Raw genomic sequence first — 15115 nt, forward strand, 5'->3', positions numbered from 1 at the left:
GCGGATCTTCTGTTGAAGCAACAGGGGACAGTTCTCCACCCACCTTGCCTGTTGATGGAACAGGTTTAAGGCATGGTTCAGCCACAAGTCTGGCTATCACCTCTGCTTGCAGAGTGAGTGAGTTGCAGATTCTTCCTTCGGAGCCACCTTTCATCTCCGTTCACCCTGACAAGGTGGTGCTTTGTACCAGAGCTTCTTTTCTTCCTAAAGTTGTCACACCCTTTCATGTAGGCCTAACCTACACCTTGCCTACTTTTTGTGTGCCCCCCCTCCCAACATACCTTTAAGGAAGAGGAGAGACTCCACCGTCTGGACCCAAAAAGAGTGTTGGTGTTATTTCTCAATTGTGCTCATGAGTTCCAGGTGGATGATCAACTCTTTGTGGACCATGTGATGCCAAAGAAAGGTCAGGCGGTGCACCAAACAATGTTTGTGAGATGGGTTTTTCTCTGCATTAAATGTGCTACTCTTTGGCTAAGAAGCCACCCCCTGAGGGTTTGCATGCTCACTCTACCAGTTCAACAGCTGCCACCACTACATTAGCATGCAGAGTTCCAGTACTGGATAATTTCCAGGCAGAAATGTGGGCTTCCTTGCCCACGTTCACTAAACACTACTGCCTGGAGAGTCAGGTCCACAGGACTTCCTAATATGATCTTGGCATTGCCTACGCCCACCAGGCAAAGAAAGTTTCAATACCAAAGAGCTCTCTGTATCTCTGACCTCTTGACTTTGGTACCCAGAAGGGGAGAGGGCCCAGTAGACTTACTGATAGAGATGGACAACAACACATGCAAACAAGATCTCGCTGCTTGTGGTGGTTACATTAGAGCCTGACTCAAAATCTCAATAACATTAGCCTTACCTCTTTCCTTTCTATCTTTCTTCCTGTTGCTTGATAAGAATGGTGATTCTTCTCTGAAACTACCCTGCCCTTACTAAACAAAAATAGGAAGACCAAAGAAGAGGCAGGTTAAGGTTCCAAGCTGAGAGGGCCACTAGTGATCCAAGTACTCTAACCAAGCGCCAGACACCTGATTAAGAGGGCATAAAGTACAGGTGAGTACAAAAAAAAGACATGTTAAAGACAACAGCTGCTAGCAGCTACAACAATAACATAATGGCATAGAAACCCCACATAAAAATAAATTAATACCCTAGACAGTAACATGAGGGAACACACAAGTGAATGCAATAAAGTGGGGGATAAACAAGTTTCGTAACAAAGGCACCCCACAGCTCCTGCAGTGCTTAGGCGCCCCACCCTCCAGGGGCCACCTTCAGCAACAGCCCCTGGCCTGAGGGGGAGTGCCATACTCTTTGCAGGGGAGCCACTTTAGGTTTTGTTGCACTACTGTGATGAGTATGACAATGATGTAGTATCCCTGAGACACAGGATTTAAGCAGTAGTTCCTGTTCCTTTGACATGGAAGCAGTCATACTCCATATTGGATTGGACGCTGACCATATGTCGCAGCAGGTTTTGCTTGTCAGTTGGGGTAACAGCTCAGAAGGTAGTTTCGTCATACAGTCCACTATGGTGCTGCATGCAGCTGTCTGGTTTGCATGTGTTTTCTCATGTAGGCCTACAAGATGTGAAGGCAGAATACAAACAGTGCGCTCCTTGACTGCTGCACTACAGTCAGCCTGATAACCTCTGTCAGCGTGGAACACTTACTAACTTAATTAAGCTTTTGGAAACACCCTGAGGGTGCTGCAAGCGGGCCTGTATTCCGAGGGCACCATTCATTGATGACTTTTGACTTCACATCATAGGAGTCAGGTTTTCAATGCTTTCAAAGAATCTTCAGAAGCAAGTGTATCTTCATGCACGTGTCCCTCTGCCTTCTACACTGCAAAATCCCTATGGGTCACATGAAATGCCTCAAGGGGAGGGGTGGTCTTGCTCATGTTATCCTTCGGGCCTTATGCTGGACAAGCCCAATATAGATGGTAGATCTGGCCAGTAAATGTTGTCTTGGTAACACTGTACACTGAAGGCATTTATGATTATCAGAGAAAACGTTTCTCTCCTTTCCAGGGTTTTAATCCTCTCTACCCCAAATAAATGTACCCAGAAATGCCCTGGAATCTCTCTGTCGTGGAACCAGGGTGATGCCTCTCCACTTAGTCTTCTGAGGAACCTGTTGTCTTTTCCCACCAACTCTTGCCTTGCTTCACTTTTTCACTCCTGCCTTCTCACCTTTAGAGCCAAACTGATTCTCAGCAGACCCCATTTTCCTTAGAATGTGAGACCTATATCAGTGTTTCACATGAAGAGGGCTTGCTCCCAGTGGGTCTGTGATCACCACTAGTTGGCTGAAAGTTGTTCTCCAAAGTTGTGCTGCCAGTCTGGAAATTCAGCCTCAGTGGTTAACAACCACCACTCCCTCTTGGAAAATGCTTTCCATCTTCTCATCTTCACGAAGAGCCTATTATCTTTCTCCTGGCTGGAAGACCCACACTCTTTTCTCCTCATGGATGCACTGACTCTCCCATGGCCGTGGGTCCTATACGTGTTTTTGTAAGATTTTATTAATTTATTATCATTATTTATATTGTGTAGAGCACTTCACATAAAACAACAGTATACAGCAAAATAAATTAATTGTACCTAGGAAGTGAAAGTGGGACATCATTCTGTGAAATTCAGGCGCAATAGAATATAGCAAAAAAGATAGCAGTGTAACAGTAGATTAGAATGTTGATATCAATCTTCTGGGAAGTTTGCAAGTTTGAATTGAATCTAAAGCCCCTCTGTATGCTGGGAGTTTGGCAGTAAAGGCCCGATTAAGTTTAGATTTTCTTTGCACTGTAGAAGTTTAGATTTACCTCTTGTGTCACTTGCTCCTCCTGTGATGTGGTGTTTATTATTCTGGTTTCTGGTTAGACTGAAGAGCCTTGTATGCTTTACACGCCAATTTCTTATTTATTCTAATTTCAATAAAAACTAATAAGAGGCTATTAAAATAGTAGTGCTGTAGTCAAACATTTGGTGCTGCAGCATGGAGAGTGGCCTAAAGAGGTGCTCGGGTGGGTCTGGCGATTCTGGCTAGCAGAGGTTTGCTTTCGTGGAGGTGCAATAAACTAGGATTTGTACCAAAGTTATGAAGGTAGAGAGTGTGCTAGAATATTTGAGTTTCCTCATTTGGAAGAAGGTGATTTTAAATACTTTACTCATTGGCTCCATGGAGAGCTTGAACACATTTCAACAGTATTGTATATTTTCTGAAAGAGTCAATTTTTTCGAATTGTTTTGATTAGAATAACGAAAAGTACTTCAGCACCTCTCTATAGCCACTCTGGTGGGTAGGATTATGAGAACTGCTTGATGGTCAATAGTAAGTCAATCAAAACTAAAAGGCATGCATCAGCTTTGTCCATAGGTCAGATCTTGAGGGACACTGCTTCAGTGCTATGTTTTGATCTGCAACCAGATTACAAATAATTCAGAATTTTGGAGGATTTCAGGTGAGAGCTGCTGAAGCTCACATCTTCCCTGTGTGCTACCTGATCATTTGCAGTAAAAATGTGATGTTAATATTTGGTTATAATCCAGTTCTCTTCAGTGAGGGACCATGTGCCAGACAATGTAAGTGGTGTTTTTATCACAAAAGTTCAGCTGACTTCATACCACTAAGTGTGGGAACATATAACGTCCTTCGTGTTTGAAAGTGTGAATTTAATTGCTAAATGTTCCTTCTGGTTGCACGCAGTCTGAATTCATTTTTGAGCAAGGTTTTGTTTCCTTCCTAATTCCGTCTACCTCACCCCTCTAAGCAGTGTGTTTTTGTGCCCCAAAAATAGTAATGGGACTCCAAGTGTTTCTTAGCACCCCATCGCCATCACTGTAATGTGCGGAGGTTGCTGAATAGCGTGGCTGCTTAGTCTTGAGTGTACTTCATTCTCTTTCTTCGACCATTCTACTCTTTATTTATTAGTTAGCAGTTTCAGATAGCGGGTAGCAGAGTGCTTCATTGAGCAGGTTGATGTAACATATGAGGCTAGAGAGAAACAGGATACAAACTTTGTCAGTGAGGTGTACGATGTAATATGTACTGTCCTTGGGGATAGGTATGTTCTCAAAAAGAGAAAGTATATATATAGTACCTTGGAAGATTTAGAGTGGTGGTTGGATAGAAATACTTGCAAGTTATCGCTACCCTCACCTGTTCATGTGATAGTGCGTACTATTTGTGATGTATGCCCAGGTGTGAGGTGACATATGTTATCCTTTTCAATCTGGGCGATAATTTCTGTTGAGATCTTTGGAAAAGGAGAAGCTTTGAGATCTTTCTTGAAAGTGACATTTGAAGGGCTATTTGATAAGGAATGGGCAATGGAGTTCCAAACTTTGGGGGTGCTTTCAGAGAAGGACTGAGTCAGGGTGCTAAATGTTTTGAAAGCTAAAGTTTCAGGGTGAAGATAATCCACTGCAGACTAACATGAGCCTGACAAAGATGACAAGTGTTTGAGACAGTAGTTTTCTGGGTTGCTGTGTAAGGTCTTGTGAACAATGCAACTTTAATAAACACTTGGCCTCAATTGGAAGCCATGTTATGTTGATTGCTGTAGGAGTGAAGTGAAGTTATCTTCTTGCCCCTGATACCAGCCACACTGCAGCATTGAAATTAGCCCTTAGAGCGCCCATAGCACTTTTTGGAACACATATTCATTTTTAGAGGAACAGTGAATGCACTGTTACTTTGAACTCTTGATATTCCAGAAAATGTGGAGTTGTTGTTTGGCCCTCTTTGCTATTTGCATTGATGTGCACATTCAGGTTTGGGTCCTTATCCAGGATGAAGCCGAGTGATCTTGAAGTTTTGGCGATGGTTGGTTTGTATTCAAGTAGGTTTGCAGCAGCTCATCTGGTTTGTTCAGGTGTTTTCCATTGTTGCAGGAATATTAGTAGCAATTCCTGGTTTGGGGAATTCAGCATGAGATGGCCCAGAGTCATCTATGTCTGAAGCTTTCTAAAAGTAAGAGCAAGAGTTTTAATGTTTTCCTGGAATTACATTTTCATGTACAGTTGTGTATAATCATCATAAAGTTGAAAAAAGATAATTTATTTAATTTAGGAGAGCTGCGACGGGTTGTCACGATTTACCTTTCGCTTACTGCCCTGATCCGATGGAGATGACGTATGTCCTGCTCTGGCCGAGCTATGGGAGACCTTTTCCAGTAGCCACGGTGCTGCTGAGAATAGTACGCCACCACAGTCCCTGCCCTCCAAAAGGAGTCCCAGAGGAAAAACCCCAAAGGGAAAAAACCTTTAGACAGGAACCCCCTGGAACAGGAAAAAAGGACACGTGAAAATCAGAACTCCAACACCAGGAAGAATTTAACTGGAAAAGCTGGGGAAAAAACAGGAGCAAAAACTGGAATCGGAGAGAAAACCAGCCTGAGCGTGCCCACCACGGGAGGAAGTGTTGCAACGCAAAGAGAACAAGAATCTGACACCTTGTATACCCCTTAGCAGGAAGTGACATGCAGGAAGAAGTAGGAACGCCATCTTGGATGGGGAAAGGTGCTATAGAACAAGGCAGGAAAAGCACCATTTTAGTAAGGGGAACAGATGCATGCAGGGAAGGGGAAGAACAAGAATGGTATGTTGGGAAGGAGAACACATGGCCCCACCAGGAAAAAGAAAGAAGAGGAGATAACCCTGAATCAGGGCACCAGGTAAGTGAAAGGGCTGGGGGGGCGCAGGCACCCCGGGCGAACATCCACGCCGTGCGAACATCCATGCCACGCATTGAGCACTGGGAGGCACGATGCCCAACCCTGGGTCTCTGGCCTCGCCGTGTGCTAGAAAACAGGCTGCAGTCGGAAAAAAGGGCCACAGTGGGCCCCACGATCCGAAAAACGGCCCGTGGCCACCACCGCGGCCCAACCAGGTGAAGCCGCTGGAGCCCGCGGCATGACACGTGTCCACAAAAGGTTAAATAGCTCCCTAGAAAGAATAATGCCTCAAGGTACTCCTTCAGAAACCGTGATCTGAAAGTGTGTCAACCAGTTTTATTTGCTGCATGCATTTTCTATTTCTAATTCAAATAATTTTAGAATTGTGCTACCTATTTGCATCCTTTCTTATAGGATTTCAAGTAGGGCTGCATGTTTGACAATGCTGAGTGCCGCAAACAGGTCAATTAGTACAAGAAGACAAGATTCACCTTTATCATCTATTGTTTGAAATATGACCATTTCTTTATTACATCTGTTTCTAAAACCTGACTAATGTTCGTTTAGTAGGTTGCTTTCTTCTATGTAGTCTTTCAGCTGTTTTCAGACACAGCGCTCTCGGACTTTATCCATAAAGAGGCTTGAGATGAAGTGGAAGTTGTTAAGGTCTTCTGAGTCTACATCAGGTTTTCTGGGAAGGGTGGTAACTTGACCCATTTTGTTTTTAATTCATAAATATATATATATATTTTTTTCATATTTTATACATTAAACATCATCAAGTTGAAATATGCATCATCAGCTAGTTTGCAAAAGCATTAAGATGGTCACTAAAAAGAACTTCGACAAACTTGATTAACATCTCGACTACCACCTTCACCCCGACTACATTCATCCCGTACACATTGTATTCACACTCAAATTTCCTTCTGCTGTAAGAAAATATACATTTGTTGCAGCTTCAGGATCCCCCCCCAAGGAACTCCACTCTGCCTCTTGCTGTTTTCACCCTAATGCAGGGTATTCAATGCAGGGTATTCAGTAGGGGTGGGTTAACTCACAAAATGACCACCAAATTACCCAAACCTACAGATATTTAGGCAAACTGCATCTCACATTGAAATAAATTACCGTAATGGTCTGTTTGGGAAGAAATTCAACTCAAAAATGTAGTTTTGAGTTTATTTCCAGTTGCTTGTGTTCAGAACATTGCTTATTGTATTAAGATTTGTGGTTGTGCGATCTAAAATTACCCAAACGGTTTGCTTGAGTCAAAAATGTACCTGAAATGTTTGTTGATCGCCCACGTTCAAAACACTGTTTGGTGATGACCCATGTTGAAAACACTGTTGCTCGCGTTCATATTTGTACTTTTGTGATCTAAGATTACCAAAACTGTCATTTTGAGAAAAAAAACTACCTGTTATGTTTGTTGAATGCCGTTCATGTTTGGATTTGTAGATTTGTGTTAAAACAATTATCCCATTGGTCTGCTCCAGTAAAAGAAATCTACCTGAAATACTTTTTGCGTCACATTACCTGAACTTTAAATTAGATTATGCAGAATTACCAAAGCTACTCCAATTACTCCAACACAATTAAAAGTTTGACCCGGCCTACTAGTCGGTCATACAATTATAGAGCTTGCAGTGTACTTGGGGAAATGTTTCTATGTTCAACATTAATAGTATACCTTATCTATGGTAACAAAATCTTAGTGATTTTACCCTGTGTACAGGCTATGTTATTTCATATGCAAGTGTTTGCCATAATATCCAAAACCACTGTGCCACAGTCAGTGCCTCTTTCTTTATCTACAAAAGCATTATAAGCATGTGTGCCTCTGATCCCTACATGTTCTCTTCGTTGCATTGCTAGGGTTTCAGGAGCTGGCCCAGTAATGCTTTACCTCTAAAGCTTAACTAATCAGTTTCCATGTGGGACAGCCCCAACGATAAAACTCCTGGGTTCCTCGTTATTTCATACTGCAGCACACCCTAATATGACTTAATTTTTCTGGTGTTCTGTACCACAAATATTGGAGCTTATATGCGGACTCTCTGAATGAGACAATCGTTAAACAAAATATTTGGGGTATCTCTCTAGAGCATTTCCCAGTTTTTATTTGCTATGTCTCTGCTAAATATTTGAGCCCAAGACACTTGATGACTCCACTTAGTGTTTCCGTCTCCACTGATTAATATTTTATAAATGGCTGATATCCGCTCTTAACCATCTAGGTGGATTCTAGTGATTTTTTCCATGGGAGTAATTTCTTCACTTGTCTCAATAATATTTTTTGAATGTAAGACATTGAGTCTGCTGCCTCAGTAATGCTGAATTCACTTGTACACTATTTAAAGGATTCTGTTGAAACCCCACAGAAGAAATCCAAGATCACCCTGCATTCTCCCTCCTTCAATCACTTAAATGTATCTGATCCTTTCACCGGTCTAAATGATAGGTTCCCATGTATCAGTGAATTGATGTTATACTGCCCCTTCTTGTTGCTCTGTCACATATTTGTAAGGCCTGTTTCACAATACATCTAAATAAGTATTCCAAGGTCTCTGGGGATTTATGCAACCATGGTAGGTCCCTTACTGATCTCCCAAACAAAACTCTTTCCATGGACAACCACTTTTTACATGTCCCAGGCCATCCACCCTACCTATGTTCTAATGTGGGTTGCCCTGTAGTAAGCAGTATGTCTGGACATTCCAATCCCCCATTTACTTTTTAAGCCCTCAAAATTTTAGCGATAACATGCTGTGTTTTCCCTGCCCGTATAAATCACTGTCTCTTTCTGGGGCTTTAACATCTTTCTCTGCATTGGCCACCAGTAACGTCTGAAGCAAGTATTGTAGGCATGGTAAAATGTTTATCATAATGGAGTGAAGTCTGTCCAACCAGGAGCTAAACGGGTTTCCATATATCTGAAACTCCCTGGATCAGTCTCTCAAAGTCAGGCCTTTTAGCACAGACCCATTTGTCTAGTTTATTGGTTATATAAAGACATAGGTACCTGATTGACTTTGAGGCCCATCTACATTGGTAGTTGGTTTTAGGTTGTTCAGTTTGTGCATCCATAAGTGTCAAGTTTAAGGTGTCACAGTTTCGAACATTTCCTTTGAAACCAGATCCTTTTTCACAGTCTTTCAATACTGCCACCATTTGTGGCAGGGATTTGTCCAGATTGGTTAATGTTAATAGGATGTCCTCAGCAAAGAAGCATATCTTGTATTGTTCTCTCCGAAACGTTATGCCTCTGATCCCTTCATGTTCTTTTAGTCACATTGCTAGGGGTTCAACAGCTAAGTAGAAGAGTATTATTGATAAGAGGCAGCCATGCCTTGTTCCCCTCTGCAGTGTTAATGGGTTTGAAGGAAGACCATTTACTCTTATTATCGCCTCTTGCTCCATGTAACTATCCAACATCCATCCCGTCCTCTTTGGACCTATGACAATTTTATTTAGGGCTGCTTTTAAATATGTCCACGTGAAGAGGTACGAAACTCACAATCAGGATCTCCCACTATCGACCTTTTTCTACTTCCAGCCCCTGCTTGCATAATGTAACTGCTCCTGCAGGTTTAGGGGCCTGAGGCGCAGATTCATGTTGGATAAGTTTTGTGCTTCATTCTAAATTGATCTCGTCCACGTAGGTAAGTCTCTGCAGAAGGACAATATTCTGATTGTGTCAGCATATAAAAGCCCAGATTCTATGGCTGTTACTTGGGGAGAATTCAAACCCTAACATAACAGCTTGGTGGGCATGGTTATTACTTTATACAACAGTCCATGTGCTTTGATTAGTCTTAGCATTATTGACTATCTGTCTGACTCAGGGTTCCCTTGAAACCAACATGGTAAATAAAAAAAGGCATGCATTAACACTTTTGAAAATCCAGCAGCAATTCCTTCTATTCTGGACAGTGGTCAGCATAATGACTAACATAAAACACACTACCTTATGTCTCTGTCGCTGTTGGACCTCGTGCTGACATTTTCCAGAACCAGATAACTCATTTACACAGAAAGATATCCCCTAAACACTCTGAATTATGAGTCACAACAGCAAAGGTAGGTTTTCTAAACCTGCAAAAGTTTTCTTTTACCCCATTAATTCAGGCCAGCATATTTAATTCACCTCATAGAGCCCTGTGGCCCCCTACTCACACTCACTCAAACATAACTTAGATCTTGGCATGTGCTGCTTACCTTTCTCTCTTCACACTTTCTGATCTGTGCCTTTATATGATGGGAGAACTTGATGACGATTGGCCTAGATGCTTTTGTTGGGGCCTGTTTTTTGGATCTTTTTGACTGTTTTCGGCTGGCATGTGTGTATTCATTCTTATTAGTTCCAACTACTCCTTACATTCACTTATCAATCAGTCCACCCTCTTCAAACAAATTGCAGAGCGGTGGGATATAGCCACAATACGTAATGTTCTTTTTATTTAGGATCTGGGTAAATAGTTTAATTTCTCGTCTTTTCTGATGAGGAGTAACTGCCTGGTCTTGGTACAAGAAAATCCTCAGTACCTCTCATTGGATCTTGCCATTGCTTCTGGCTTCTCTCATGAAGGCTTCCTTCACATTAGAATTCGCCAGCTTCATCACTTCATCTTTCGTTCTTGAAGCAGCTCATTCAAGGTTTCTCCCCACTTTGTGCACACAGACAAAGCCTGTTTCTTCATGGTCAAAGCCTGTTTCTTCATGGTCAAAGCCTGTTTCTTCATGGTCAAAGCCTGTTTCTTCATGGTCATTGTCTTTCAAATTAGATTTGAAGATGGTTTGTAGTTAAAGGTTGATGTCATCACATTCTGTTCCCTTTTTTAGACCATCACACTTTCATCTGTGTGCAACATTTTTTCAAGCGCTAACATTTGTCTTTTTGATGTGTAATTTGCAATTCCAAGTGCACTAGCTGTGTGTACAGATTTTGTTATAGCAGCAGAGACGTTGTTGCTTCTGGCCTCTGATTTCTGGCCTGCATGTGCATTCCCAGGTTGACCTTCAGGTCTTCCATCCCCTTTGTGTAGGATCACTCTTGTTAGATCCTCCAGAAAGTTTTTTTTATAGCCTCCTTAGTTAGGGGCACAGATTTCTGTGATGCCATGTTTGAACTTGTTCTTTCAGTATTAGGAATTTCGAAATGTCCGCTCCTTTGTGAGCTTTGGCCTGTTAGGGCATGAATAATTCTCTCTTGACATTGTCACGTGAGGGTAAATCTAATGGGGGTTAATTTCAGCAGGCTTGAACAGTTCGAGCAGCTTTTATTTAACAGACAGAGTAAGCCATTTCATCCTGCTTATTGCCAAGAGTCCCAGCAGGGAATTATCCCTTCAGATGGATAATCACTTTCTGTGTTCTGCCATAGAGCATCCAGGCATCACGGCGACGTTGTCATTTTGTAATAAAAGGACCTAGTGCTGGTGTCTGACTGGCTGTTTTACGCATGATCTGCGCTTTCCCTCAGCCTCTTTACTTATATCACCTAATGCTTGCTAGATAATAGGTCCACCGTTGCCCAGTGTACCAGGATTGGTGCCAAACTCAAATAGCAGCAACAGCTTCCTCCACTCAAAGCAATGACAACACCCTGCTAATGGGATATACCGGTCATTTGTGTCTCTAAAACTCATTCATGTTACCTTCTGCGCAGCACAAGATCACTGCCAAAAGATCTCCCTTCTTGCACCCACATGTACCATTTTCCCTGTCACATATGTGGGAAGTGTCACCGAAGCCGCCTGCAGGTTGCAGCAGTGTAATTCAGGTTCCAGTAGGCACCCCTCTCTTTCGCAGAGGACTGCGACAAGTCAGCTACCTTATTTAAGACCTCAAATAGCTTCTCCATGGTGACCACACATTCCTCGGGCATCCTGTGTGTAGTTTGCCGCAAATCTGTTCAACTGATTGGGAGCCTCCTTTACTATACGCCCATTCTTGTATGAGTGGCCACATTTGTGAGGCATGTATTTCGGACTTGGAGGCTAGAGTTGCTGTGTGATACTGTTTCTGCTGGCAAATAGAGTGTCTATCTGAAAAACTGTTACCAAAGTTAAACACTGTTTTCTTCTGACAACTATTATGTTTCTGTCTGTGGTGCTCACAGCTTGAGTCAGTTGCGTGGCTGTCAGTGTTTTTCCTCGTGGAATTATGTTGCCATGCTCACTTCTGTTACCTCTCACGTCCAATATTAACAATTCATAATTTTCAATATGTTAAATGTGTTCTCTATTTTACGATCTGTAAAAAGTAGAATTCCAAACATAAATGTGACCTAGACCTTTTTTTGTGTGCAGTTGACGTCCAAGAACATCCAGTGTATGAGGACTTTGCTGAACTTGGCTCACTGTCATGGTGCTTTTCTCGGGACCTCATGGCAACTTGTTCTTGCTACCTTACAGGTAGAGACACTGCTCTTTGGTATATGAACAGTTTCATAGAATTCTTGTTGAACGTCGTCCCCACTCCCTCGTTATTTCTAAAAGTGTCTTATATATTTCAGCATCTGGTTTGGATACTAGGACTAAAGCCTTGCCCTGGGGGCGCCCTGAAGCCTGGGAGGGCAGTGGAAGGACCAAGCACAGTAAGCATCATTTATGTATTTTACATGCTGCGATGTAGTTCCTGTTGTACACTTATGCACCACACATTGTTTTCTTTCTTTCCGAGGTTTTAACGACAGCAGTCATGACTGATTTGCCCGTAATTGCCAATATTCTTTCAAGACTTTTTGAAAGTTCACAGTAAGTCATACATCTCCAACCTACATCTGTGACCTCATATCTCTGTTATACAGAAAGTAGGGTTTTATTCTACATCTAATATCTTTTCAGGTTCCTGGATGATGTCTCCCTGCACCATTTAATAAATGCCCTGTGCTCACTATCTCTTGAAGCTATGGATATGGCATATAGCAACAATAAGGTATAGATTATCCACAGTATGTTTAGATCGCATTGGGTATGATTGCACATGTTCTTTACTGGTGTTTCTGGTGTTTGCTGGGCACATATTTTAAACTTCTACTGTTTTTAAAATTGAAAAGGTAAAGTTGTGGCACAGAAAATTCTGAATTAGCTAAGGTAAACTTTGCCTGAGATCTCTCATGAAAATATTTTAATTTTATTGTCACATTTATTTAGGAACCATCACTTTTTGCAGTTGCTAAACTGCTTGAAACGGGATTAGTCAACATGCATCGGATTGAGATACTGTGGCGACCTCTTACAGGACACCTTCTTGAAGTGAGTGCATAATGTCATAAACGTAGAGTTAATTATATTTTTACTCTCAGTTACAAAAAGTAGGTGCTGCTTCCCCTTTTCATTATTTGTTGGGTGGATGAATCATAAAATAAAAACGCAGCACACTATTTCTCTCTGAATACTGTTGTTTTCTTATGTTCGATCAACAGAAGGCTTTTATCAGGGCAATGAGCATTTCTACACTTTTCACTGTTAAACTGATTTATAAAAGTCATCATTTGGGTGCACCACCAAAATTACATTTTGATAATCTAATGGGCAGACCAGTGAAGGAATCTCGCCACTTCATGACTATATGGACACCTGTTTTGGCACTAGATCTTGCGTGGCCTTCAGGGGTACTTTATGGAAAGTGTGAAATCAGATTAAACAACTAGTTTGTGCTGATCAAGTCAAATTAAGAACTGACTGGTAAATTGACAATTTGCCCTTCTTCTTTTATGTATGTATCTTCTGGACTCAACCATTCTTGTTTCAGTTTTTTTTTTTTCTTTGTTGGGGCTACTCATGGTTCTCTGCAACGGGAGCGTGCCTGGCATCATTCAGCAGTGAGGAGAAACAGAGCGAAGGACTCTCTTACCTAATTTGGTTATTGTCCTTCAGTGCTTTGCATGTGATGTACAGCTGCGGAGGAAATAAGATCACAAAGAAGAATCACAATGCAACACTGCATAGCCACTCCCATGGACATAATCCCAGAACTTTTTTGAAAACGAGAGAGAAAAACTCTTCAAATATAGCAAAAGGAATGGCTAAATAAAGGCATGTGTTTTCCATTTTGTATCTTTAAAAGTATAAAAGTAAATCACACCATTTATTATAAGTGGGTCTAAACTAGTAAGCAGCATTGCTGGCAGCACATATTCATTTTATTCTTTTTCAAAGAGACATAAAATGAAAGCAAAACATTTCTGTATGCATGGAGCTTTGCGTGGAAAAATAAACCTGAGTGGGAGAGCCACAAAGAAGGCAACCAAGAACAGCCCTGTTGCAAAGAAAGAAGAAATCCTCGTAAAACGGCAAATATATTCATTCTTTTCCTTCTTTTCAGAAAAGGAAGAAGCTTTCTCAAGAACATTTCTCAACTTTCAGCATTTCTGAAATGCAAAGTAGTTTTGCCATACCGAAGAATGTTATTTTTTGTTCATTTGTTTTGAAAGATAGAAATGGAAAGCAATTGTGGCCTTTAGGGTATGTTTTATTTTGCTTTCCTTAGAGAATTTTTCTCTTAATTTAAAGAGTGTCCCTGGATCTTCTCTTTAGTGAAACTATTCAGTGTTTAGAAATATAATGAAAATATCCTTGATCTTGAAACTGGTGTATGAGGTAATGAACTTTTCCATCTGTCTTGTGAAACCGTTTGCTCATACAATTACAGCAATAAAATGCCTGTTACTTCATTTTGTTGTGCAGCTCTCCACTCACCTGCTTTGAGGTCTCTACAGGATCATGTATTCCATTCGGCATAAGAGATGTGTGTCTCATGTGAGCCACAGATTAAGCCCTTGAGCCACTGATTGGTCGCTTCCTCATGTGCCCAGTATCGTAATTCATAGGTGCACTGTCAGAAAGCTTGAACCACAGACATTAAAAAAAAATCTTGTTAAATAGTGTTTTAAAGCTTATTTCATTGAGTGCAGGTTATTGCTGAACTCATTTATGAGGACTAGCACTTAGTTTTTTCTCAACAGATGTTGACTGCAACCCAGGGGGAGGGAGGGAGAGAGAGAGAGAGAGAGAGAGAGATAGAGAGAGAGAGAGAGAGAGAGAGAGAGAGAGAGAGAGAGAGATAAAAATGGGAAAGATGGAGGAAGAGAAAGATGGAGAAAGCAGGCACTGGCTAGAGTGAGGTAAAGGGGCAGTAGTGCCTCGTAGTGGATTAAGCAGGCCTAAGGTAAATTCAACACTACCCAGTCTTGGTATCAGCAAGTCCATTTTTCATAGCATCACCAGAGCAGAGATTTGGGCACTGGTACTCTTTCTTTTACAATTTAAGCACTGATTTAAATCTTTCTACACATGGAAAACATAACAGCTTATTTTAAGGCAAGGTCTGTAGTTGTTGCCTTCTTTTAATCTCAACTTCTTAAAATAGCACAAAATCATTCATCATGCATTTCGCTAATTTGCAAAGTAGTGCTACTGCT

General features: G+C 41.5%; 1 protein-coding gene across 1 annotated transcript in view; it reads left to right on the forward strand.

Annotated features, from left to right (window-relative positions):
• MON2 (MON2 homolog, regulator of endosome-to-Golgi trafficking) overlaps nucleotides 1-15115 on the forward strand; it is a 775721-nt gene that overhangs the window by 395809 nt on the left and 364797 nt on the right. The window contains 5 exon segments of the mRNA XM_069229077.1: nucleotides 12000-12104; nucleotides 12206-12286; nucleotides 12373-12446; nucleotides 12537-12627; nucleotides 12846-12947. Of these exon segments, the coding sequence (XP_069085178.1) occupies nucleotides 12000-12104; nucleotides 12206-12286; nucleotides 12373-12446; nucleotides 12537-12627; nucleotides 12846-12947 (453 nt within the window).

This window comes from Pleurodeles waltl, chromosome 4_1 (genome assembly GCF_031143425.1).
Source record: "Pleurodeles waltl isolate 20211129_DDA chromosome 4_1, aPleWal1.hap1.20221129, whole genome shotgun sequence".
NCBI classification, from domain to species: domain Eukaryota; kingdom Metazoa; phylum Chordata; class Amphibia; order Caudata; family Salamandridae; genus Pleurodeles; species Pleurodeles waltl.